Source organism: Anabrus simplex, chromosome 1 (genome assembly GCF_040414725.1).
Source record: "Anabrus simplex isolate iqAnaSimp1 chromosome 1, ASM4041472v1, whole genome shotgun sequence".
In the NCBI taxonomy this organism is placed as follows: domain Eukaryota; kingdom Metazoa; phylum Arthropoda; class Insecta; order Orthoptera; family Tettigoniidae; genus Anabrus; species Anabrus simplex.
This window is the reverse complement of record NC_090265.1, coordinates 1,576,023,423-1,576,049,262: the sequence shown is the minus strand read 5'-3', so window position 1 is coordinate 1,576,049,262 and position 25,840 is coordinate 1,576,023,423. Positions and strand designations below refer to the sequence as shown.

At 38.0% G+C, this 25,840-nt stretch overlaps 1 protein-coding gene across 2 annotated transcripts in view; it reads left to right on the top strand.

Moving 5' to 3' along the window:
• Window positions 1-25,840, top strand: part of LOC136858548 (nose resistant to fluoxetine protein 6) — a 233,412-nt gene that overhangs the window by 53,030 nt on the left and 154,542 nt on the right. For both annotated transcript variants that reach the window (XM_067138166.2, XM_067138168.2), the window contains 2 exons: window positions 21,540-21,614; window positions 24,689-24,856. In XM_067138166.2, coding sequence (XP_066994267.2) covers window positions 21,540-21,614; window positions 24,689-24,856 — 243 coding nt within the window. The remainder of the gene's footprint in view (window positions 1-21,539; window positions 21,615-24,688; window positions 24,857-25,840) is intronic.

The following is a 25,840-nucleotide window of genomic DNA, read 5'->3' as shown; positions in this document are numbered from 1 at the left end:
CATGTTACTGCTCCCGTTCTGCAGTTGAAGTGGTTTCTAAGAAACATTTTTCACTCTGAAATATACTATTGTGTGAAAACCTGGTTTGGAAAAAGTGATCAATTAAGTACCCCATTCTTGGATTCATTTCTTTCGGTTGTTACTTATTCCTAGTTTACCCTCTCTGAAGATTTCTTGAAAGTACTGCTTTGTGAGCTCAGATTATTTTTCCTTTTAATTGGTTTCCATGCTTTTTAATTTTAAAGAACCCGAAGGTCGTATAATTAATTTAATTCCTTTGATTTTACTTCATTGAATTTGAGCTTTATCTTTAATTACAATTTATTAATTTAATTTCTTTAATTTTTCCTCTCTGGATTTGAGCTTAATCTTTAATTACAATTTATTAATTTTATCCCTTTAATTTGCCTGACTGAATTTGAAATTTAGTTACTATTATTTAACCTTCTCTCAATAAAGTTTGGTGTAATTCGAAAATGAATTATGATTTTAGTCAGTAAGCATTATTTCTCTTTCTATCCACTTGACCTCTGTTTAGCCTAGCTGTTTCCACGCTTTGCAACGATCTTCTTTTGGGAAAATTAGTACTGATTTATTTAATTTGTTTCCCTGATCGTGCAAGTACTGTTGTGAAATACCTAGCTTGTAAGTTTGCGACATAGGCATTGTCCGAAATCACCCAGACTACTTTCAGTTTTCAATAAAATGTGCGTAAAACACTACTTTTCACGAAATCACACCAGAATTCCACAGCAATCGCTCATAAATACTTTAGTCAGTTTATCTCATTAAGAACTGTAGTTATAATGCGTTCCTTCTGGTCGCGACAATAGAAAGTATCAGCTTAATGATAATGCATGAACAATCAACAATGAAAGTGCATATTGTAAAATTTCCAAGATATGAAGTCGACTCGTAATAAAAAGCACGGAACGCGGGAAACAGAACCTCATGTTCAAAATAAAACGCGCGCGGAAGTGCAAAGCAGCGGCGACTCGTTGTTATGCAACAAAAACTGGCAAAACTACCATATTGTCCGAAGTCACCTCTATGTCCGAAATCGCCCCGTTTGACGGTACCAAAAGCCTTGATTCAATACAAACCTCTCCATAGTGTTCATATGGAGTGAGGGCAGATAGTACTGTTGATGGTGATTTAACCATTGGATGGGGACATTAACAACACATTCACTCCCGTAGATGCCTTAAAGAAATTTAAGAACAGCCTATGTGCGGGACCAAATCTGAGTTGAGGTGTTTAAGGTCGCACGATGTAAATGTTATTATGAATTTAGCGCTAAATTTGTATGAAGTCGTAGTTCGTGTTGAAAACCATAGACGGCATATAAATGAACAGTCCCTCATCCTGACTACCTGAACAGAGGGTACATTCCAATGCTTTCTTTTTTTTTTTTTTTTTTTTTTTTTTTGAGTAAACACAGACCTAAGCCAGTCATGGTATTCTTGTGAGGGTGTGTAGAAGTTTTGGTATTTGACACCACATGTCTCATGCATATGTGCCGTGGTGAAGGATTCCGAAATCATAGTGTGTGGGTCACTTCCTGGCAAGCTGTGATCCACCTTAAACAAATCTATGCCAGTGACACTTCCTTCAGCTGTCACTTTTCACTCCAAGTCTAACAGCAATTGAATAAGGGTGGTGGAGGCAGGTTCTCGGGTGAAACTGGAAGCCTTCAGTTTGGAACTGCACGTTGGCAGCAGGTGTGTGATGGTAGTCCTTCAAGAATTGTGACTACTTGGGAATGCAGTCCTGCACCTGTTTTTGGGCAAGCCTATTTAGGAACACCGCTGGCCACCCCTAAATGGGGAAGGCCCTAGAAAAGGTGGGCTAAACTTCGGAAGTCACACATTTGTGGGTCACTCCATATGCGGTTGAAGCAATCAAGGAAAACAATTTGTAATTGCAACATGGAATGTCCGAACACTGCTTGACACGAAAGAGAGTGACAGACCTGAAAGGAGAACAGCTCTTGTTGCCCACAAGCTTCCTAGATTGAATATTGATGTAGCTGCCTTGACTGAAACAAGATTATTCAGTGAAGGCAAAGTTATTGAATCCAGGTCAGGATATACCATCGTTTGGAAGGGTAAGGAGGATGGAGAGCATCGTATTCATGGTGTTGGATTTGCAGTGAAGACAAATATAGCTGCTAATCACCAACTTGTCCCAACTGCAGTTAGTGAAAGACTTATGACTCTCCGTATACCACTCTCCGGAGATAGTTACATGATTCTCATCTCTGCTTATGCTCCTGCATTAGATGCTGATGAAGATGCTAAAGACCAGTTCTATAACTTGCATTCCACAACCATCTCCAATGTACCAACTAAAGATAAGCTCTTCTTACTAGGTGACTTCAATGCTAGACTTGGGAAGGATAATCTGCTATGGGAAAATGTAATGGGCCAACAAGGACTCAGTAGTTGTAATGCCAATGGATTGCTGCTTCTTGGTCTGTGTACAGAACATTAACTTTTCATAACTAATACACAGTTTTACCTACCTAATCGCTTCAAGACCATATGGATGCACCCTCGCTCTAAGCATTGGCACATCTTTGACTACATCATCACTCGACAATGTGAGAGGAAGGATGTTGTTATCACCAGGACAGCTAGAAATGTTGTTGATTGCTGGATGGATCACAAGTTACTATTCTTTCATCTTAGAATCAGTCTTTGCTGTAAACCACCCAGGCATTTTCAAACCCCATCCAGGCAGAAGTTTGATGCATCTAAACTTTGAGATGGACCCACTGCCATGAATTTCCACAACATGATCTCCAACATGCTGGCAAGTGCTCCAGTCAACATAAAGAATGGAGAGCAGGAATGGGCTACATTGCAGAAAGTAATCACAGAATCAGCTGAAAAACCATTGGTTTTAAGAAAAATGTAAGACAACACTGGTTTGATGACAACAACAACAAAGAGATTTTGTGTCATCAATGCTAAACGAGAAGCTCATCTATCCCTTCTTCAAGATCCATCTTCAGATGCAAAGAAAGCGCACCTTCTCAAACTCAAGCATAAATGACAGAGGCAAATAAGAGAGATAAAGAACAACTGGTGGCAGCAGAAAGCTCAAGAACTGCAAAGTATGTCTGATGCCTGAGACCTGCGTAACTTCTATGCAGGCATAAAGGAGTTATATGGCCCAACTTGCTCTTCCTCCGGGACACTGAAAGCTGCTGATAATACTGATAGTCAAGAAATCCTAGAACATTGGAAAGAACATTTCTCCACTCTTCTCAATCAGAGTTCAAAAGTGCTGCTGAAGTGCTGAAGACTTTCTCAGTGATGTGCCTCTACATCCCCAGCAACCATAGATATATCATTGCTATCTATAGCAGATAAAATTCTTGCTAGAGTTTTGCTCAATTGCCTGCAGATTATTTCTGAGAGGATCCTACCCAAGTTGCAGTGTCGTTTTCGAATGTCCAGAGGCACAACAGACATGATCTGTGCAAGACAAATCCAGAAAAATTGCAGAGAGCAACAGACTCCTTTCTTCTTCTTCTTCTTCTTCTTTTATGACCACATAGGATCACTTAAGTCAGTCCGTCGTTCAGGTCTCTGAAGGGATTGTTCGGGCTTTGCGGTCCTCCCAGTACTTCTTCAGACGCTCCGATCTTCGTGCCCTTTCCTCAGTTGAAAATGTGCGTGTTGTTGGTTTGTTTTGTGTAAGGGTAAAGCGGAGGTTTGTATTCTTGAGTTTTGTATTCAATTTTATCTTATTTGTGGTGTCTTCTGTTGTAAGGCCTATTTCCTTCAGATCCTCTCTTACTTCTCTGATCCATTTACATCCTGTTGTGGTATTTTTTGAGACGAGATTGTGTTGTACTAGTTGTTTCAGAAGTCTCGAATCCTGTATCCTTATGATATGTCCAAAGAATCCCAGTCTCCTCTTACGCATAGTATCTGTAATGAGTTCTAGCTCTTTGTACACGACTTTGTTAGGTATTAACCACCACTGTCCATCTTTCTGGTATTTTTTGTTGATGCAGGTTCTTCCAATCCTCCTTTCAATTTTCTGAAGTCTGTCAGTCTTTGATTGTTTATTCAGGTAAAAGAGTGTTTCTGCTGCATATGTAGCTTCTGGTTTTATAACTGTGTTGTAGTGTTTTATTTTTGTATTTATTGATAGACATTTCTTTTTGTAGATATCCCATGTTAATTTTTATACTTTAGCTAATCTATTTGTTGGGCAGCGGGAAATAACCTGACTCCCTAAGGGGGCCAAAGGCTTCGGGCGAATGAGCCCCTTTGGGTGGCGTGATGGTCCCCACAGTGGAGGAAATGCCACTGGAATCCATTAAGCAGCGTCTGTTCTCCAGGTTAGGGGTGGCTGCACAAGGCGTCTGTACTCCAGTGGAGCGGCCTCATTATCACCTTACTGGATCACATCCAGAGTTGTAATTCGGGACCTAGTTCCACACAGGTGACACCTTGACAGACTCCTTTATACCTAATATTCTATGATCTGCAAAAGGCTTTCGACTCAGTCCTGAGACCAGCTATGTGGACAGTACTGAAACACTTGGCTGTCTACAGCATTTTGTAGATCTAATCAAGACTCTTCATGATAACACGGCTGGGCAAATTGTTCATCAAAATATTATCTCTGATCCATTTCCAATCACTCATGGATTGAAACAAGGATGTGGGCTTGCTCCAACACTCTTTACCTAGCTGCCATGCTATATAGAACATCTACAGATAACCAAGGTGTAAAGGTCAGTTATTGCTTTGATGGGGGGCTGTTCAATCTGGCAAGACTTTGCTCCCAAAAGCTTACTAAGATTTCCTCCGTTATGGAATTGCAGTATGCAGATGATGCTGCCACACCTCCTCTCACATCTGAGGAGCTGCAACAGTCAGTCAGTTGTTTCAAGAGTGCTTATAATCGTTTTGGTCTCTCCATTAATGTTCAGAAAACCAAAGTACTCTCACAGCCTGCACCTGGATCTAACCTCCCACTTTTCAATATCTCCATTGCGGATATTCCATTGGAGCAGGTCTACTACTTTTTATATCTAGGAAGTATCCTTTCAACAAATGCTAATTGCTTACAAGATGTTGATAGGAGAATTGGTGCTGCCCACTCAGCATTGGATGTTTTCCCACAGTGTCTTCATGAATAAGGACCGTACAATGAATACCAAGATCGTGGTTTACCATGCTGTTGTCATATCAACACTGCTTTACGGTTGTGAAACATGGACCCTCTACCGTTAGGATATCAAAAAGCTAGAGCGCTTCCATCAGCAGAAACTTAGATCCATCTTGAACATCAAATGGGAGGACTGGGTCACCTACCTTGCAGTTCTTGAGAAACCACATGCTATAAGCATTGAGGCTACCATCATTGGCCAGCGTCTCAGATGGATAGGGCACGTTCACCGCATGAGTAAAACCAGGCTTCCTTGTTAACTTCTGTATGGTGAACTCAGTACCGGCACAAGACCTCATGGAGCCCCTTTGAGGCATTTCAAGGATCAGCTAAAGCATAGTATGAAAAGAGCTAGAATTAACACTCAATCCTGAGATACGATTGCTGAGAATCGTACACTTTGGGGTCACACTGTTTCTACAACAGTTTTGGTGTTTGAAGAGGAATGACGGCAATGTGAAGAGGATAAACGACAAGCATGGAAGCTCTGTCAAGCTCAGATCTGCCCTGCCCCAACCATTTCATGTGATCTGTGTGGACGTATGTTTCACGCCAAGATTGGGCTACTGAGTCATTTGAAACATATTCACAAAGCTTTGTGAGTGTGAAAATGTAAACTGCTGAAGAATATGTTTACTCGGATACAAGTTGCAGCTGACGACTACTCTTGGAATGTCAATAAACTCCCACCTAAAATTTATGAAGGCAGTATTTCCAGATGTCCTTCTCTCAAACGTCAAGATTCTGTCACCGAACCCATCTCTGTATTAGTCAGTGTGTTCCTCCAGTCTCATGTCTTATTCTTACCTCGCTATGTTAAGGACACTAACAATGTTTTGAAACAGTTCTGTACCTTTCTTACACCTCTTTGACTCAATTGCTGTTTGGTAATGTTGACATACTACCTCTAGATATTGTAATACTGGCTTGGCATGGAAAAGTTTCTTGTCACCATATCCTTGATGACCTGCTGGACTGCAGGATTATTCTCCATCTTCCTCACATCAATCTCATCAGACAGGTCTTCAATTTCCATAACTACCTCCAGATTCATGACTCTGTAATAAGAACTGGCCTGATGCTGACTTCTGCTAACCTCTTTGTAGAGAAACTAAAGGGAGATTTCCTCACCAGAGAGCTCCAGTGGCTCTTATTCTCATAAGCAACAATGATGATGACAACGATGGCATATTATCTTTCTTGTGTAGTGTCGTAACCTAGAGTGTCTTTCAAAAGTATCAATTCCTAGCACATCACCAGCTCCAATTTTACCTTCTGATTTCTCCATTTGCAATGATTACACTGAAACTTCAATTCATGCTATACCCATTAACCCTTAAAAATCCTCCATTTTCACCCCTATCATGCCAGACATTTTTTCTCCACAAACTAGTTATTGGGAGTTAATAAATCTTCGCTTTTATAACACTGAAAGTGTTGAAGGAATGTTAATCATATAGCATCAGATCTGCTCTCCCAAAAAGTTGATCTGTCTTCAATATTCTCACTTTCACCTCCAGAGTGTTTGCCCATCTACAAGGCCACATTACACAGGACTCCTCTTGCAGTCTAACCAATGAAGACATAATGAAAAAATACTGTAATTTGTTATTGTTGCATATTCTTGCCTTCTTCTTGAAGTGCCATATCCATAATCAGACATTGGCAATCATGTTGGCTATGTCATCCTATTGATGGCTGATCTGGAAATAGCTGTTGAGGAAAGCAGGTTTCCTAGCCATGAGGTCCTTCTTCTGCCCAGGCTGCATTTTTCACATATCTTTCCCTGCAGGATGAGATGAACTAGACCATACTTCTCTGGGTGTCACTTATATAACCAAAGTAAGTGAGTTTCCGTGTCTTGATGGTGTTGATAATCTCCCACTTCTTTCCCGTCTGTGTCGAATGTCTTCATTTCAAATCCAATCTACCTGGCTGATCCAGAGCATATGGCAATAGCACCACATCTCAAATGCCTTGTCTAGGTAAATTATTCCTCTCTGTTTTATCCTTAGCACCAATGGCCGTAGCCGTGTTGAAACACCGGATCCCGTGAGATCTCCGATGTTAAGTAACATTGGGCGTGGTCAAGAGTTGGATGGGTTGCCACGCGCTGTTGGTGGGGGGTAAGGGAATGGAGAAGTGGAAAGGAACTGGCCACCCTACCGTACGTAAACTCCGGCTCAGGAACACCTCTGCAGAGGTTCGGACCTGCCTTCGGGCAGAATAACCCTTACCTTACCTTATCCTTAGCCAACTTAGTCTAATGGAATACGAAGTGAAAAATATGTAATACAAAACGTACATATTCTATGCATTGTAGTATACTGGAGAGGTCAAAATTACCCATCTTTCAAACCAACGGTGATTTCCATACTGAAGATATAAAAGAAGACTGAAAGCCTAGTAGATGAGTAGTTAACAATATCATCAGCTTAGTTGCAAATTGTAGAAGACCATCCTTCAATACATAAACTCTAGCTCAAGGTGCTTCATCACAAGGATGAGTGTAACCTTCGAATTACAGTACTTAATTTTCCACGTTTACGTCAAATGTAATATTTCCAAAATTCAGCAGTCAAAAAAGCCTTTTCATTTGTCTCCAAGAAATTCTGATTTGTGAACTGTTCACTGAATCTACTGCAAACCAGAAGATGTGCTTGGTCCTGGATGTCTCTGCATTTACACTCTGCATTGCTTCCTGTAGGAAGGAGCCCTCACTTTTGACAGTTTATCTTGCACCTCACAATGCCAGTTATAAGTCTGTCAGGGGTGGTTTTTGGGCAGGCTGGGCCTCCTTTACTTCTATTTCAGAAGCATTCAGATTTTCTGTGAACCAACTGAGGACTTACTTTATTTCCTATCAGAAGTTCACGACCGAATTTTATATCCTTTTGTTTGGATTCCTCCTGCATAGCTAATAATTAATACTTTCACATGTACATTGTGAGACATACGGGAATGATTATCTGATGTAATTTAACGTAGAATATCGGTTGGTACGTATGCTGGTTGATAGTGTAAAGCCTCTAAAAGTAAGACCAATTGATGGTATAGACGTGAACAATGTGCGTGACGTCATCATTGCCATGGTAACCAGTAAACTTTCCATGGTAGCAGTCAAGTTCAGCAGAGGCCAGTATCATTCTGGTCATACAGGCTGGATAGTGACAGAGCAAAGGATTCCCACACATTGTGAAGTAAGGTGGAATAGGAATGCTAAAATATTTTTTGCTGTGAATACTAACAGAATGAATTAATATAAATTTTTACTGAATTAATGAACTGCCCAGATTCAAATGCCTTAACAGTCCAAGGCTACAAAAATATTCTTTATTTTCAATTTTGTATATTTTCTCTCAAGTTTTTCAGGAAATATTAAAAAAACCTGAATTACTCTTTAACATGATTTAAAAGAAAGTGAATGATATACGGTTTTGTATTACTGCTGTTTCCAAATTTATTATATTTTTGGGGAACTTACAAAATGAGGATAAATGCATTGAGCTTTTTCTGTTTGCTGTAAGGGCCACAGGATCTGTATCATCTCTCAAACACCTTGATTTGAAGGAACAAAATTTTGGTATATCTAAGTACAAGCGACTGTGTTACTGGACAACATTATAACCCAATTGGAAGTTAGATTTTCAAGATGTGAAAAACTAGCATTTCAGTTAGGTGATACCACTCAATTTTCAGTATATAGTCAGAAGTTCCCTTTGGAAGTGCTAAATTCATTGATGTAGAGCTATGGAAAGTTCTTTAACAAAGATGAATTACAAACTGAAAACCCGAAATTGTATTTTCGCCACTGCATGGGGAATCATTTCGTGGTTTAAATTTGAGTATCTTAATAAGGCAAATGATTCAAAATTAATTTAATTGAATTCTCCCAGAGGCTTTCAGATTATCTTGTTTACTTGCAACAATCTCAGCCACAATTGCTTCTGTGGAAGTAAATTTCTCCCGCATGAAACGTGTTAAGACATTTAACACAAACTCTTGAGGCATTTAAGAGCTGCCTATGTGTGGGACCATATCTGAGTTAAGGCATTTAAGGTCACACAGTGTAAATGTTGTTTTGAATTTAGCACTAAATTTGTATGAAGTTGTGGTTTGTGTTGAAAACCATAGATGGCATATAAATGAACAGCCTCTCACCCTGACTACATGAACAGAGGGTACATTCCAATGTTTTTCTTTATTTTTTCTTTGAGTAAACACAGACCTAAGCCAGTCATGATATTCTTGTGAGTTATTGTGTCATGATAAGATGACATGTTACAAAGGCAGTTTTCAAAGTGAGGAAATTGAAGACATACTACTGAACGATGATTCTGGTGATGAACTCATCCCTGATTTCAGTGACAGCGATAGCAATTCTGATGATGATATACCAGACTCTGGGCAAAGTGAAATTCAGCACATTCAAATAACCAATATGCACCGTCTTATTGCTGGCCTGCAATCAATTTCATGGCTGGGTAGGATAAATGTTGACATTGAAAATAACAACAAAATTATCTTTCATCAATTTATTTGGGTAAATGACAATTTCCTTGAATATATATGCCATCTGACAAACCTTTACGCGGAACAAGTTATTAGTGCAGCACCGCGTCCATTTCGTAAATATTCTATTTTTTTAGATGTGGAAACCAGTCAATGTAAATGAGATGAAAAAGCTTTTAGGACTAATGTTTGTAACGGGAATAATTCAAAAACCAGATCTGAAAATGTACTGGACAGAGGACACTACTTTCAGCTCGCCGATTTTTCAAAAACCATGGCACGAACCCAGTTCGAAAACATATTATTGTTCTTGCACTTTAGCAACAGCAGTCATTACAAGGGGAATCCTGATAGGTTATACAAAATTAGGTTGATTCTCGAAAGGCTCAGTGACCAGTTTTCAGTTGTGTACACTCCGGATTGGAAAATTGCCCTGATGAAGGAATGTTAGCATTGTTTGTATGCTCCAGGATTAATATCAAATAGATTAGGTGTGATTTGAAGGGGGCTCCTGGACCCAGTTTCCCAACAATAATGTTGGCAATATAGATCTGAAGGTATCCGTCATTTCATCTACTGTGATCCAGATATAGGAGTTCTGAATATCACTTTGAATAGACTGATGTCAGTATATCCTGGATCTACTGTAATTCACAGACAAAGGGGTGGAAATTGCAATTTTAAAGAAAATATTATCATAAGCCAACTTTAGCAACTGAAATATCTTATATCATCATCATCTTCTTAGTGTTTTTCTCGCAATGGAGCAGGGTCCACTGTTTAGCAAGCCAATCTCCACTTGGTTCTATAGAGTGCATTGTTTGGAACAAGATGAACATATTATCATTTAGACTTTCACGGCCCTTGTAACTATTCATGAAGAATATTTTGGACTTATGCTGTGTAATTAACTATAAACACACTCTAAGCATTTCAAAAGAAACCTTACCTTTCTTCATCAGGAGACAACAGAGAAATGAAACAACGCATTAAAGGTTACTAGGAGAAAGCACCAAGGAACTTAAAATGGTGCCCTAAGTTGTAAAAGGGGACGCCATTTTATCCCCATGCTAGAGATGTAATGGCAACAGTAAAGCATCATTCTCTAATGGTTCTGATAATAGGTAGCCATGATTCACTGAGGTTGTACCCCGTATCGCGATTGAAATTATCTGGGTGTTTCCATATTTCAACCGCCTCCCTGATAATTCTTCGGTGATATTGTTTTATATGGGCAAGATCATCCACTTCTTGAAACAAGACATCATGACCAGGTATTAAGGCATGATCAGCAACAGCTGATTTATCAGCTTGGTTGAGTCTGATACACCTGGTAAGTTCTTTGATGCGAATACATATCGTTCTCGAAGTCTGCCCAATATAAACCTTGCCACAAGTACAGGGAACTCAGTAGATACCAGGTTGTTGCAATTTAGGCAAACTATCCTTAGTTGGTCGCAGGAGTTGCCTAATCTTAATTGATGTTCCAAAAACAGTTCGTACATGGTACCTACGTAAGATTTTAGCAATACGATCCATTGTGTTATGTATGTAAGGTAGGTAAGCAATTCCTTTTACATCTTTTCCCTTAACAGATGTCTGATTATGCGTCGATTTCAGAACCATTGAGATCAAAGTTCTGCTGTAACTGTTGCTCTCAAAGGTGGTTCTCAAGGTGTTAATTTCCTCTTGTAGAACTGACACTTCACAAATCCTCCTGGCCCTGATAGTCAGAGTTGTAAGGTTACCATGTTTCTGGGCAGGGTGATGGTGAGAATCTGCATGGAGATATCTATCGGTGTGTATAGGCTTACGATAAATGCTGTGTCCTAAAGATCCATCCTCTTTCTTGGTGACGAGAACATCTAAAAATTGTATTTTGCCATCAGATTCCATTTCCATGGTGAAACAAATGGAAGGATGCTGGTGATTAAGGTGATCCAGAAAGTGACCAAGATTGTCTTCACCTTCCATCCATACGACGAACGTATCATCCACATATCGTCACCAGAGCTTTGGTTTGCAAGGTGCCAATGACAGAGCTTTCTCTTTGAAGTTTTCCATGAAGAAATTAACCACAACAGGAGAGAGAGACTTCCCATGGCCACACCATCTGTCTGTTCATAAAATTTCCCATTCCATAGAAAGTAGAAAAGGTCATGTAGTGATAGAAAAGCCTTGCGATATCTTCAGTAAAAATATCATTAATGAGAGACATAACACCATCAACAGGTACTCTTGTAAACAGAGACCACCACATCGAGACTCACTAAGATATCACCTGGTTGAAGTGATATAGTTTTTGACTTCTCAATGAAGTGTGTGAAATCCTTAATATAGGAAGGGGTGTTACCCAGGAGTGGTTGAAGTAGACTACCTAAATATTTAGAAAGGGCATATGTCGGGGAACCAAAATTGTACTAACAATAGGCCTAATACAATTGGTTACCTGACATATGCCTTGTCTAAATATTTAGGTAGTCTACTTCAACCACTCCTGCGTAACACCCCTTCCTATATTAAGGATTCCACACACTTCAGTGAGAAGTCAAAAACTATATCACTTCAACCAGGTGATATCTTAGTGAGTCTTGACATGGTGTCTCTGTTTATGAGAGTACCTGTTGATGGTGTTATGTCTCTCATTAATGATATTTTTACTGAAGAGATCGTAAGGCTTTTCTATCACTACATGACCTCTCCCTACTTTCTATGGAATGGGAAATTTTATGAACAGACAGATGGTGTAGCCATGGGAAGTCTTCTCTCTCCTGTTGTGGCTAATTTCTTCATGGAAAACTTCGAAGAGAAAACTTTGTCATCGGCACCTTGCAAACCAAAGATTTGGTGGTGATATGTGAATGATACGTTCGTCGTATGGACGGAAGGTGAAGACAATCTTGGTCACTTTCTGGATCACCTTTATCGCCAGCATCCTTCCATTTGTTTCACCATGGAAATGGAATCTGACGGCAAAATACAATTTTTAGATGTTCTCGTCACCAAGAAAGAGGATGGATCTTTAGGACACAGCATTTATCATAAGCCTACACACACCAATAAATATCTCCATGCAGATTCTCACCATCACCCTGCCCAGAAACATGGTAACCTTACAACTCTGACTATCAGGGCCAGGAGGATTTGTGAAGTGTCAGTTCTACAAGAGGAAATTAACACCTTGAGAACCACCTTTGAGAGCAACAGTTACAGCAGAACTTTGATCTCAATGGTTCTGAAATCAACGCATAATCAGACATCTGTTAAGGAAAAAGATGTACAAGGAACTGCTTACCTACCTTACATACATAATACGACGGATCGTATTGCTAAAATCCCCCTTTTTCCCGGGTAGGCTCAGCCGGTGAACGAGAGTCTCATTTGGTGGACCATTCAATTACTGGCTTCGCTTATTTTAGGGGCAGTTTAAAGGACAAGGACTGACGACAGTGGATAAACAAACATTTTAAAACAAAATTCTGACATTTATTTACAGTAGCACTCCAGTGAATAACAATAAAAACAAAATTTACAAATAAATTCTTGATGTATTTTAAAAATTTTCTCTCATAAGACTGTGATAACATTCTGGATCCTTGGTCCTCCCACAATGAAGCCTGAATTACACTGAAAAGTGAATAAAAATAACAATTAGCCTTCACATGGCTCGAGGAAAAAAAAATCATTATTAGTGAGGATGAACCTCATCTTAACAGAAAATTGACTATCACCATAGCCCGTGTACAATTAAAGAATTAATGAAAATTTTATCTTGATTACAAAAGAATTTAAATACCGGTAGTAATGGCATGGTGAAAATCACATAAATAATGCTGAGATATTTGCGTTATCATTTATTCTTAATTGCTGGAAGATTCCTCTGATATTGAAATAATTTTTATTCAAAAATAAACTTGAATAGATTACTTTCTCAAAATATTAATTAACGTTATTTCAACAATTATGATTATATAAGATATCACCAACATTATTATGAAAGAAGCATGTTTCCCAGGAAAATTCTTCAAAATGAAATTGAAAATAATTTAAGACATTAATGAATTAACGTTACACACGCCTTGGAATTTTTACAATATTTACATATATATTTTCTTTAAAACTTTGTTCGTACAAGGTTGAAATAATATGAGCTTATCCATTTTAATAGCACGTAAATGTAGAGCTTTACTTAAATATATAATAAAATTCACTAAACACCATAAATTCTGCACGATAAATCAGCACAAACAATGCCGAAATAACCTGAGCCCACCATGCTGAGCACGCAGTCAGGTCAGAACCACATTTCAATAAATCACAGAAAATAATTTTACTAACTACTGCATTCATTTACATTCACACACATGATATATGACATTTATTTACAAACAAGTCCTAGAATTTGATTTTTAGATTTAGATTTTATCATAATCCTAGCAATGGATTGGTCAGATGACAGTATCAGGTAAATCGTAATGTCCGACGTTCAGTGACACATGATTGAAGATTGACACTCACTTATCATAGAAAATAACGTGAATACTGCATTGTCGCATCAGATAGAAATTCAGCAATCAATATTTAGAAGAACTGGTTAACAATATCACACACTATTATCATGGTTAAACATCAATGTCACCTGGGGTGAAGCTGATTCCTGCTCGTGGTGCTCCTGCATAGGTAGTCGGAATTGAATTTCCGTTACTGAACTGAACGTCAGCATTCTGGAAGCATCATTAAAGTACTATCTGAAATGATTCGTTCTAGTAGGGAAAGGCTCTAATCAGAGCCCAATTTAACAATTATTTCTCTTGACATTGAAGGACTGTCTTCTTGTAAAGAAGATCTTTTACATGAAATATGCCTAAAACATAACTGTGATGTTTTATGTATACAAGAAACTCATAGGTATGTTAATCAACAATGTCCTAAAATCCCTGGAATGAGACTGGCAGTCGAATGTCCTCATGGCCAATATGGAAGTGCCATCTTCACTAAACCAGATATCAGGATTATTGCAATCTCCATCACAGATGAAAATGACAGAAATTATTGCAATAGAATTGAGTAACTATATCATTTTTTCCATTTATAAACCACCAAAGGTAAGCTTTTCATTCAGACAACCTGATAATCTGAATTTGCAGAAAGTGTCAATCTTTGTGGATGATTTCAACAGCCACAGCGTTATACGGGGTTATCCACATGATGATGGGAATGGAGAAGCTGTTATGTATTGGGCAGAATCACACCAACTGTCCATCATTCATGATAACAAACTTCCTTCATCCTTCAACAGTGGAAGGTGAAAACGTGGATATAATCCAGACCTTATTTTTGTGAGTGAGCGGATTGCCCATCAGTGTGTTAAATCTGTCTACCTTCCTATTCCTAACACACAACATCATCCCATAATGTGCCAGATATTAGCCACAGTCAGACCACAGAGTGTTTACTTTAAGAGAAGATATAATTTCAAAAAGGCAAACTGGAAATCTTTCACTTCCTCTTTAGATAAAAAGATGAATATGATCAGTCCCATACCAGAGGCATATGACCAATTTATTGATGCCATTAGATTGTGTTCTAAATAAGCCATTCCAAGAGGAGAAAGAACTAATTACATACAAGGTCTTTGTCAGGAAACATCTGCCCTACTGAAAAACTACTTCAATTTGTGGATCCGTTTAGTGCTGAAACTATTGCAAGTGGACAACAACTTCTCTCTGCTATTTCAAAGACTAAACGAGAACAGTGGTTAAAATTGATGGAAGAGGTTAACATGGATAGGAGTAGTCAGAAGGCCTGGAGGCTACTCAGGCGTCTCAGTAATGATCCTAATAAAGCATCATCTCTTTGTAACGAATCTACAAAGCAAACTGCTCACCAACTCATCCAAAATGTCAAGTCTGTAAACTCCAGTTCTAAAACAAAAGTGGATGTTCCTAAGACAAAATTCATACCAGAGACCAGTATGCTTTCTAATCCCTTTACCATGGTAGAACTGAATGAGGCTATAAATATCAGTAAAAACGGAAAGGCTCCTGGTGTAGATGAAATCTGTATTCAACAAATGAAGAATTTTGGGCCTGTTACTAGAGAATGGGTACTAAATCTATTTAACAATTGCATTCGAACATGCAGAATACCCAGAATTTGGAGGAAATATAGAGTTATAGTATTCCTCAAACCAGGAAAAGATCCACATGATCCTAAAAATTAGACCAATTTCCTTGCTCTGTCATTTATTCAAGATCTTTTTTTTTTTTTTTTTTTTTTGCTATTTGCTTTACGTTGCACTGACACAGATAGGTCTTATGGCGATGATGGGATAGGAAAGGCCTAGAAGTTGGAAGGAAGCGGCCATGGCCTTAATTATGGTACAGCCCCGGCATTTTCCTGGTGGGAAAATGGGAAACCACGGAAAACCATCTTCAAGGCTGCCGACAGTGGGACTCGAACCCACTATCTCCTGATTACTGGATACTGGCCGCACTTAAGCGACTGCACCTATCAAGCTCGGTATTCAAGATCTTAGAACGAATGATTCTGGTAAGGCTTACAAAAATAGTTGAACCACTTTTGATCTGAGAACAAGCTGGTTTTAGAAGAGGGAAGAACTGTATATCATAAATCCTCCATTTGACCCAATATATTAAAGATGGTTTAGAAAATTGGAAAATAACTGGAGCAGTCTTCATCGACCTAACTGCAGCCTATGACACATTATTCGCCAAATTCTGTTGAGTAAACTTTATAAGATGACAAAGGACAAGAAGCTGACTGAATTTCTTCAATGTCTTCTTGAAAATCAAAGATTCTTTGTAGATTTCCAAGGGCAACATAGTTGTTGGAAGAACCTCAGGAATGGCCTACCCCAAGGTATTGTTTTGTCTCCAATATTATTTAATATTTACACGAATGATCAACCCTTGCCAAAAGGAACAAAAAGCTTCATTTATGCAGATGATGGACCTATTATCACCCAGGGTGATCAGTTTGAGAGTGTTGAATGGAGACTAATCAAAGCCTTAGATGAACTGAGTCCATACTACAGAGAAAACCATCTAAAGCCTAACACCTCAAAGACGCAAGTTTGCGCTTTTCACTTAAAGAATATGCAGGAAAGAAGAAAACTGAAGATTTTCTGGGAAAGTGCTCTCCTGGGTCATTGCTCAACACCTAAATATCTAGAGGTGACTCTGGATCGTGCACTCATGTATGAACAACATTGTGTTAACACGAAACACAAAGTATCTACGCAAAATTCCATTCTTCGCAAGTTATGCGGTACCAGCTGGGGAATGCAAGCTCAAACAATGAGAACTACTGCTTTAGCACTGAGCTACTCTGCAGTAGAATATGCATGCCCTGTTTGGTATAGATCATGTCATGCCAAACAGGTGGATATTGCTTTAAATGCAACCTGCCAGCTTATAACTGGTTGCCTAAGATCTATACCTTGTGATAAGGTATATTGTTTGGCTGGCATTGCTCCCCCAGGTATTAGACATGAAGTAGCTGCCAAACATGAAAATTCTAAAGTAGACACTTCCCAAACATATCCATTACACGATTATCAACCTGCTCAACAACAATTGAAATTGAGTTTTCTTCATTCTACTGAGTGCCTTTCGGAGTCACCTCAATCATCAAGACTAACTTCCTGGAGATCCAGAAACCTTCATCTCAATGGATGGATGGATCCATCTGAAACCCTTACAGCCAGTTATGAAGAATCATGGTCTACATGGAAGAGTCTGAACAGGCTGCGGTCTGGGGTCGGTCAATCTTAGAACAATATGAAGAAGTGGGGTCTATCTGAAGAGTCAACCCTCTGTGTCTGTGGAGAACAACAAACCATGGCACACCTCCTTAATTGCAACTCCTGCCCTCTCATTTGCACCATGCAAGATTTAGTGAAGGCCACACCAAATGGTCGAGATCTTGCCAAATTCTGGTCCGATATGATATAATTGTTACTTTGAATGTACCTCTAGTATGTTTTTACCAGTTAGGCCTATCTAATTATTTCTCATTCTTAACTAATAATTTATATGATGTATTGCTTCTGATACGAATAAATAAATAAATAAATAAATAAATAAATAAATAAATAAATAAATAAATAAATAAATAAATAAATAAATAAATAAATAAATAAATCAATGTCACCGGACACATGGTCAATGAGTCACGATAAATTTATTATTACCTTCAAATCTCATAATTATCAAATAACACGTGCTCCCAAAATTCATATAACGCATGGTAATTCAATACACATGCATCTCCAAATAATCCATAAATTAATCCTACAGGATGCCATATTCCAGGCTCATAATTCATCAACAGTGCACACATTAACTATCTTGCAAAAACATAAAATAATATTTATCACTCATGACCGTTAATCTTTTGTTTAACTCGGTCTTAAAATTTATTATTATTATTAGTGGTGATTTTTGGTTCTACATAAAAACTGAATTTAACTTTGAATTCGAAGACACTATCCTGCATAAATCCACGGAAATGCATAAGATGAAATGCACACTGAAATTCATCACATCAGACACAATGTAAATTCTGTCCCTCACAAGTTCCTAAATCTGAAATTAAATTATATTTTATCCAAGACATCAATTACTCTCAAATGGCAAGTTTAAACATGTGCACGGGACTTCAAATAATCTCGGAAGACATTCGAGAACAAACTACACTAATAGAATCCAAAATTACATTCACACACAATGTACCAACACTACCATACCCCAGAAGAAATGAAGTATGAAAATATTGCAGAATTGCACTAGTCTAATAGAAATATTAATGCTAACTTCTATATAGATGTAGAATAATATCATTACAAAATTGTACTTAAATTTGTGATAAGACTCGATCTCCTCCTGGATGGTGGTATCAGCTTGCATGTTGATCGTTGTCCTGGTCGCTTTCTCCCTCATGCTAGAATGTGCCTACATTTAGCACGACATGATGACAGCAAAGTCCATTTCCGAAGCTGGATTATTTACTCCTCTTGAAAGTAGGTGAAGCATCCTGGTGTAGATGATAACTATGAATTTTAGAGGTCCTCTTCTTACTTGAAGTTCGATGGTAGCTGAAACTCACACAAATGGTGTTATAGAATTTATCAGGTTAATCACATTGTATAAATATCGTGGTTAAGACACGTAACTTGAGCTCACAAAAATCTGCAGCAGTACGGGGTCAGAATAAAAGAGAAAGGTCTTTACCACTTGTACCGAGTTTTATATGTTCATAGCCATGGAGGTGTGGCACTTTCTTGATGTCTAATTGGTTAACTTGACGTACTGTGATAGGCTGTAATGATTCTACAAATTACTGGATTCCGTGCAAGTTCGATGTGCACTTCAGTTCATACGGAAGTAACCTTGAAAACTTCCTGGCCTGCCACGTGACTAACATGTGTTGTCGTTCGCTAAGCTGGAAAAAATCAATACTCTGCCCTCTTCCAAAACTGGTCAGACTGGTTTCTGACATAGAACACAGCTACTCACAAATAAAATTTTACACAGCACTCCCAATGAAAGAATATTATTAGCCATTAAGAATTATGAGCCAAATTTGAAGGGGACAGTACCATGTACGAACTATTTTTGGAACATCAATTAAGATTAGGCAACTCCTGCGACCAACTAAGGATAGTTTGCCTAAATTGCAACAACCTGGTATCTACTGAGTTCCCTGTACTTGTGGCAAGGTTTATATTGGGCAGATTTCGAGAACGGTATGTACTCGCATCAAAGAACATATCAGGTGTATCAGACTCAACCAACTTGATAAATCAGCTGTTGCTGATCATGCCTTGACACCTGGTCATGATGTCTTGTTCCACGAAGTGGATGTTCTTGCCCGTATAAAGCAATATCGCCCAAGAATTATCAGGGAGGCGGTTGAAATACGTAAACACCCAGATAATTTCAACCGCGATACAGGCTACAACCTCAGTGAATCATGGCTCCCTGTTATCAGAACCATTAGAGAATGATGCTTTACTGTTGCCATTACATCTCTAGCATGGGGCTAAAATAGCATCCCCTTTTACATCTTAGGGCACCATTTTAAGTTTCTTGTTGCTTTCTCCTAGCAACCTTTAATGCGTTGTTTCATTTCTCTGTTGTCTCCTGATGAAGAAAGGCGAGGTTCCTTTTGAAACGCTTAGAGTGTGTTTATAATTAATTATACGACATAAGCCCAAAATATACTTCATGAATAAGATGAACATAGCGCATGTCTTCTTGAAGGTGATCAAGCCATCTGACCACATGGCCAATTTCCAGATGGCATGTGCAATAGATGTACCTTCTCTACGATGGTTATTTTTCAATAGTCTGAAAAATAAAACAAGCAAAAAATTTAAGAGATGTTTTCAAAAATTATCTAGATATGTAAAAATATGTTAAATTATTTACATAATATGTAAAATAGGTCATTATTATAAAGAATATGTAAAATGAAACCCAAGGATAACCATATCAGAACTGCAACATTTTGTCTTCAGTCGTCTACAAGTAAAGGAGTGGGATATGTAATTACATAAGAATCCAGGCCCAAACTTATGAGACAGATTAGTAAAAATGTATTCTTAAATTTCTAAATGTCAGATGGACTCAATCTGGATTCTGAAAATAGTTAAACAAATACTTATTTGTGATACTTGAGCCTATTCTTTAGTGTTTTTAACTCTTTTTTTATGACACACTTATTAACTCAGGAGTGGTAACGCAGGGTGCTGCAGACCCCCCACGGTGAAACCTGTAACTACTGCATCTGTGGTTGGTTGTCTAAAACATCTAATATTTTGTCTACCTTCATTTACACGTTCGCTTAACAAGTTCCTAAATGCATCTCCAATGTTGTTTGTCTTATAGAAAGAAAATGGCCAGTTAATGTAACTGAGGTGGTGTTGGAACTTTTCATGTACTTAATTCTAGGTTATTCTGTTATAAGCGCCTACAATATATGTGAATAAAACACATGCAAAATGTTTGTACGCCTTGCATTGATGCTCGAGAACACACATCTACTGTAGTGAATATGAATATGACTTACAAAGAAACAGAAATACAATAAAAGCTCAAATGATGACAGAAGGAATTGTTGTTGTATCTGTGATTTGTACCTGTTTATTGTTGTGAATTACTTTACATAACATTGCAGTTTTATTCTCTTACTGATTATTTAATAAAATTTGATTTTGTGTTCATTCCAGTATCACAGAAGAAAAGACACTGATGGGGGTGTGAGGACACCCTGCGTTACTATTGGCATTACAAAAAGTCATGTTACCACTCTCGGGTTAACAGTGCTTATGCTAAAAATATCACTTGCGTTATTACCCAATATGCAAAGCACCTGCAAAAGGAGCACTATCACACTCCTAGCAACAAGACTCTGGAGAAGTGTGATCATGCTCCTTGGTGTCATTATCTCACATTTCCTAATAATTTTGTGTATGTTTATTTATTTTTTTATTGGTTCATTCCATTTACTTCCACTTCCAATTTAGTCTGTCTTTAGTTTTCAAAAGACAATATTGAACAGAGTGGATATCACTATTCAAACCTTTTTTTATTAGACACTGCACTGAATATTCCTCCTATAGGAGAGCTGCAGTATAGTTACAGTATATTGCCTTGACTTCCTTTCTTTTTCGTTGATCATATTTCAAGTAATGAGTTTCATAACAAAGTCTTGGATTATTTGCTAGAATAGTTATGCATTGCTAACAGTAACAAAATTGATGTGTTATCCAGAAGAGTTTATAATGTTGAGCTTTGTTCATATTACAGATACAATGAACAAGAACGAATCATCTGTAGCCAAGCTTGCTCTACCTAACAGTCAAGAGGAAGATTCTACACAAGGTGAATTCAGAACATGAATTTTATTTATGAAATGGCTATTAACTTACCACAGTATTAATTATATTAATTATATTTAAATTGAGAAATTTTGACTTTGTAATTTCTATGAGAGAGGAAGAGAAAGATCTTTATGCCATACAAGCATAAAAATAATAAAAAAGTTGGGCATAGGTGGAAAACTAGAGCCATCCAATGCCCTGGTTAATGTCCCCTGGCTTAATGTTTTGCTTTTTGAGTGAAAATGAATCAACCTGGACTGGAGTTTACTTGTCGTGACATGAAGAGTTGCGACACAAAAGTGGTACAGGGAAAACAAAATAGCAAAGATAGAAGAATAAAGCAATTCCAAAACACAAATGTTTTTATTACCGGTACTATTGGGTCAGAGAGGAATGGCAAAGCCCTCTGGAGGAAATATAATAGTGTGCCATGTGTGGAGAGGGAGGAGATAATGTAAGAAATGGGTGGCTGAAGTGGGACTATTTGAGTCAGCTCTGAGCTTCAGAATTCCTCAGAGCAGGAAAGGGAACAGATCTCTTGATGAGACTTTAATCAGAAAAAAAAAAACAGTGTTGTGAGAGTGGGTATGCACAAGAATAAGAAGGCACTTGTAAGATTATTTGAATATGCTTTAACAGCTGTTCAGATATAGATGTTTAAACCACAAAATAGAATTAAATGGTATCAGGGAAACAAAATCATACTCACCCTTACCATGCCCTGTCAATATTATGATCTCAGTAACAATCCTTTTGAACACTCTCTAGAAATCATCACTTACATGTTTTGTTAAGGTCATAATTGGAGCACTTCAAATAAAAATGACTACAAAGCTTTTAAAAGCTTTAAAAGTAAGACAGTTCAATATGGATAAAAAATTTATTATTTTAAATAAAAATGATACTGAACATTCTTTGGATACAAACCTGGGACCCCACTTACCCTAGATGAGTGTCTTAATTGACTATACCAGAGTGGCTGGCATCAAAGTAGTTGACAGTTTTAACTCATATCTGGAAAAAGTAGTACACTATGTATAGGTTCCATAGTGTCCTAGAAATTAATCCAATATGCTCTGTCAGCATATCTAGTGCACACTTTCGGTTATTTGGGTTTATGAAGGAAGACCATGCATGAGAAATCTAAAAACACAGATGATCCAGTTCAATGAAAATACATTGAATAACTTGGCTTTCTCTGTACATATTGGAACAGTGAGTTAACTCCTTTCACCATTTTTTTGTTGAACCAGTGTAGAAGTGCAGCATTTCACTCTTCATTTGTAGATTTTTAAAAAGTTTTACATTTTGAAGATCTTCCACTACTATCACTACTATCCTTCAGCTTTGCTTTCCTTAAAACTGCTGGCAGTTTGTATTACTATTCCATAATCTTCCAACAACTTAACAGCCAAATCTCCCTTCTCAAATTTGTCTTCCCTTTTTAATATTTTACAATTCCGAATTATTAAAGTTTTTAAAACATTTTTCTGTCATAACAAGATAAAAATGAAAACCGTACAAACCCATACTGACTAGGTAATTTATTTCAACAATAGCTATCACGTGGTACATATTTCACATCTAACAGAAATTTTCAATTTTTACACAAATGCTGCACTGATGGTACTCTATTGCTATCATTTAAACCATTTATTTATTATTAACAATTCAACTTAGAAAAAGCTTAGTTTAATATGTACACTATAGTACTTTTTCTTTTTTGATGTTGAATATGAGTGTAATTTTTGAGGGCCAGTGAACATTTAAAAAACATGAAAGTTTTAAAGCCAGCGTCATTTCTAGACGACGTACAAGAAACCAATGTATCTACCAACAAGAGTCTGTCCTCAGTATGACATCATTGTGATGCAATAATGCTGCCATTTGAGGTACTAAAATCATCATGCTACGTGGCTAATAATTAGTGTTGTTCTGCACTCCAGCATGGTAGCATTTTGTGTAAAGTATTGTTTTATTTATCTCGACAAGTTCTAGAAGTATACAGTGAAAAAATAATCAAATAGTAACGTTTGAGAAAATAAGAGTGCATAAATGTGCAAGAAATGTCTTTCTTTTGCAAAATGTCATGACATTTGAACGGCTACAAAATTATTGAAAACGCATTTGAGAGGATAGAGCAGCTTATCAGAATTTAAAAAATGTTCAAAAGTCACAGATGTCGTGAGTCAAATGGGTTATTGGGAACATCTCAAAGTTAAGGCAACAGAGCATCTTGAGGTGAATTCTGCGCCAATTTGCTTTACATCGCACCAACACAGATAGGTCTTATGGCGACGATGGGATAGGAAAGGCCTAGGAGTGGGAAGGAATTGGCTGTGGCCTTAAATAAGGGTACAGCCCCAGCATTTGCCTGGTGGGAAAATGGAAAACCACGAAAAATCATCTTCAGGGCTGCTGACAGTTGGATTTGAACCCATTATCTCCCGGATGCAAGCTCGCAGCTGAGCGCCTCTAACCGCACAGCCCACTCACCTGACCATTTGGAATTAAGAAATAAAATATCAAAAATAACATTTCAAACCCATAATGGCTAGGTAATTTATTTCACATCTACCGAGCTCGATAGCTGCAGTCGCTTAAGTGCGGCCAGTATCCAGTAATCGGGAGATCGTGGGTTCGAGCCCCACTGTCGGCAGCCCTGAAGATGGTTTTCCGTGGTTTCCCATTTTCACACCAGGCAAATGCCGGGGCTGTACCTTAATTAAGGCCACGGCCGCTTCCTTCCATTTCCTAGGCCTTTCCCATCCCATCGTCGCCATAAGACATATCTGTGTCGGTGCGACGTAAAACAAATAGCAAAAAAAAAATTTCACATCTAAACTTGCAGCTGTGACCCCAACACAAACCCTTTAAAATCTTTCAAATAAGTTTTATAGGTTGCATGAATAATGTAAGAGTTTAATGTACATTACATTTTGGAAATGGCTTGTAGAGATAACTTAAGAGTCCTTCAATACTTGGGTTGTTTATAACATTTTTAGTTTAGTTCTATTCTCATTACTTAAGTTGTATGAATGTCTAATGCACAGAAGAAATACAATATGCCCTCAGGACCCATTGGGAAGTTCCTACTCTGCTTCTCATCCTACTCCAACACTAGTTTCCTGCTGAATACACAGTTAAGCCCACAATCAATTCCGGCTGTTCATGGATTGAAGTTTTTGGGTATGATTTGGATTCTCTTGGTACATACAATCTTCTATGGTGGCGATTTTCTTGGTAAGTGCACATATGCATATTCTTCATTTCAATGCTTGATTTCCATACTTAATACTTGATTTCCATACTGTGGAAAAACTTATTAGGAGACAGACTAACTATTTCAAGATTTTACGTCTTATACCTCTGCATTCCATCCTTTTTAGGTCATCAGTTAATGACTGCTATATTTGAACTTTGAAGTATGTATTTGATTTGTGGTAAAAAGAATCTCTGACAGTTGAATTATATATGTTATGGTAAACCTGATAAATTTTGATATTATACTGTGTCTAATAGCTGGATATTATTGATAACTTCCCAATGGAAATGGTTAATACAATAAATGAGTTTGAATGTATCATATTTCATTAGTCCGGCTCCATGGCCGAGTGGTTAGCATGCTGGCTTTTGGTTACAGGGGTCCCAGATTTCGATTCCCGGCAGGGTCAGGAATTTTAAGCATAATTGGTTAATTCCCCTGGCATGGGGACGCGCAGGTCGCCTACGGGAGTAAAATCAAAAGACCTGCACCAGGCCTCTCCGGAGGCTACACAACATTTCATTTATATTTCATTATATTTGCCACATATTGTGAATAATCATCATCTTTTCATGGTAGTAGCCTCTGTGGCTTAGGCGGCAGCATGCTGGTCTCTCGCCGCTGGGTTCTGCAGTTCAAATCCTGGTCACACCATGTGAGATTTGTGCTGGACAAAGCAGAGCCGGGACAGGTTTTTCTCCAGGTACTCTGGTTTTCCCTGTCATCTTTCATTCCAGCAGGATGAATAGAAATGCATAGTGTGACAACTTCTGCTGGTTGATATGTTCTTACACTACGCGGTACTGGTGTAGATAGAAGGTGATCAGCTGTCTCCGAACATGTGATTCTAAATGAGATCTGATGTGACTTAATTAGGAATTTATTGTTTAAATAAATGATTTAAAACTGTGTGTTAATTATTGTGATGTTTCAGGACTGTGTATTCTGTTTACTGACCAATG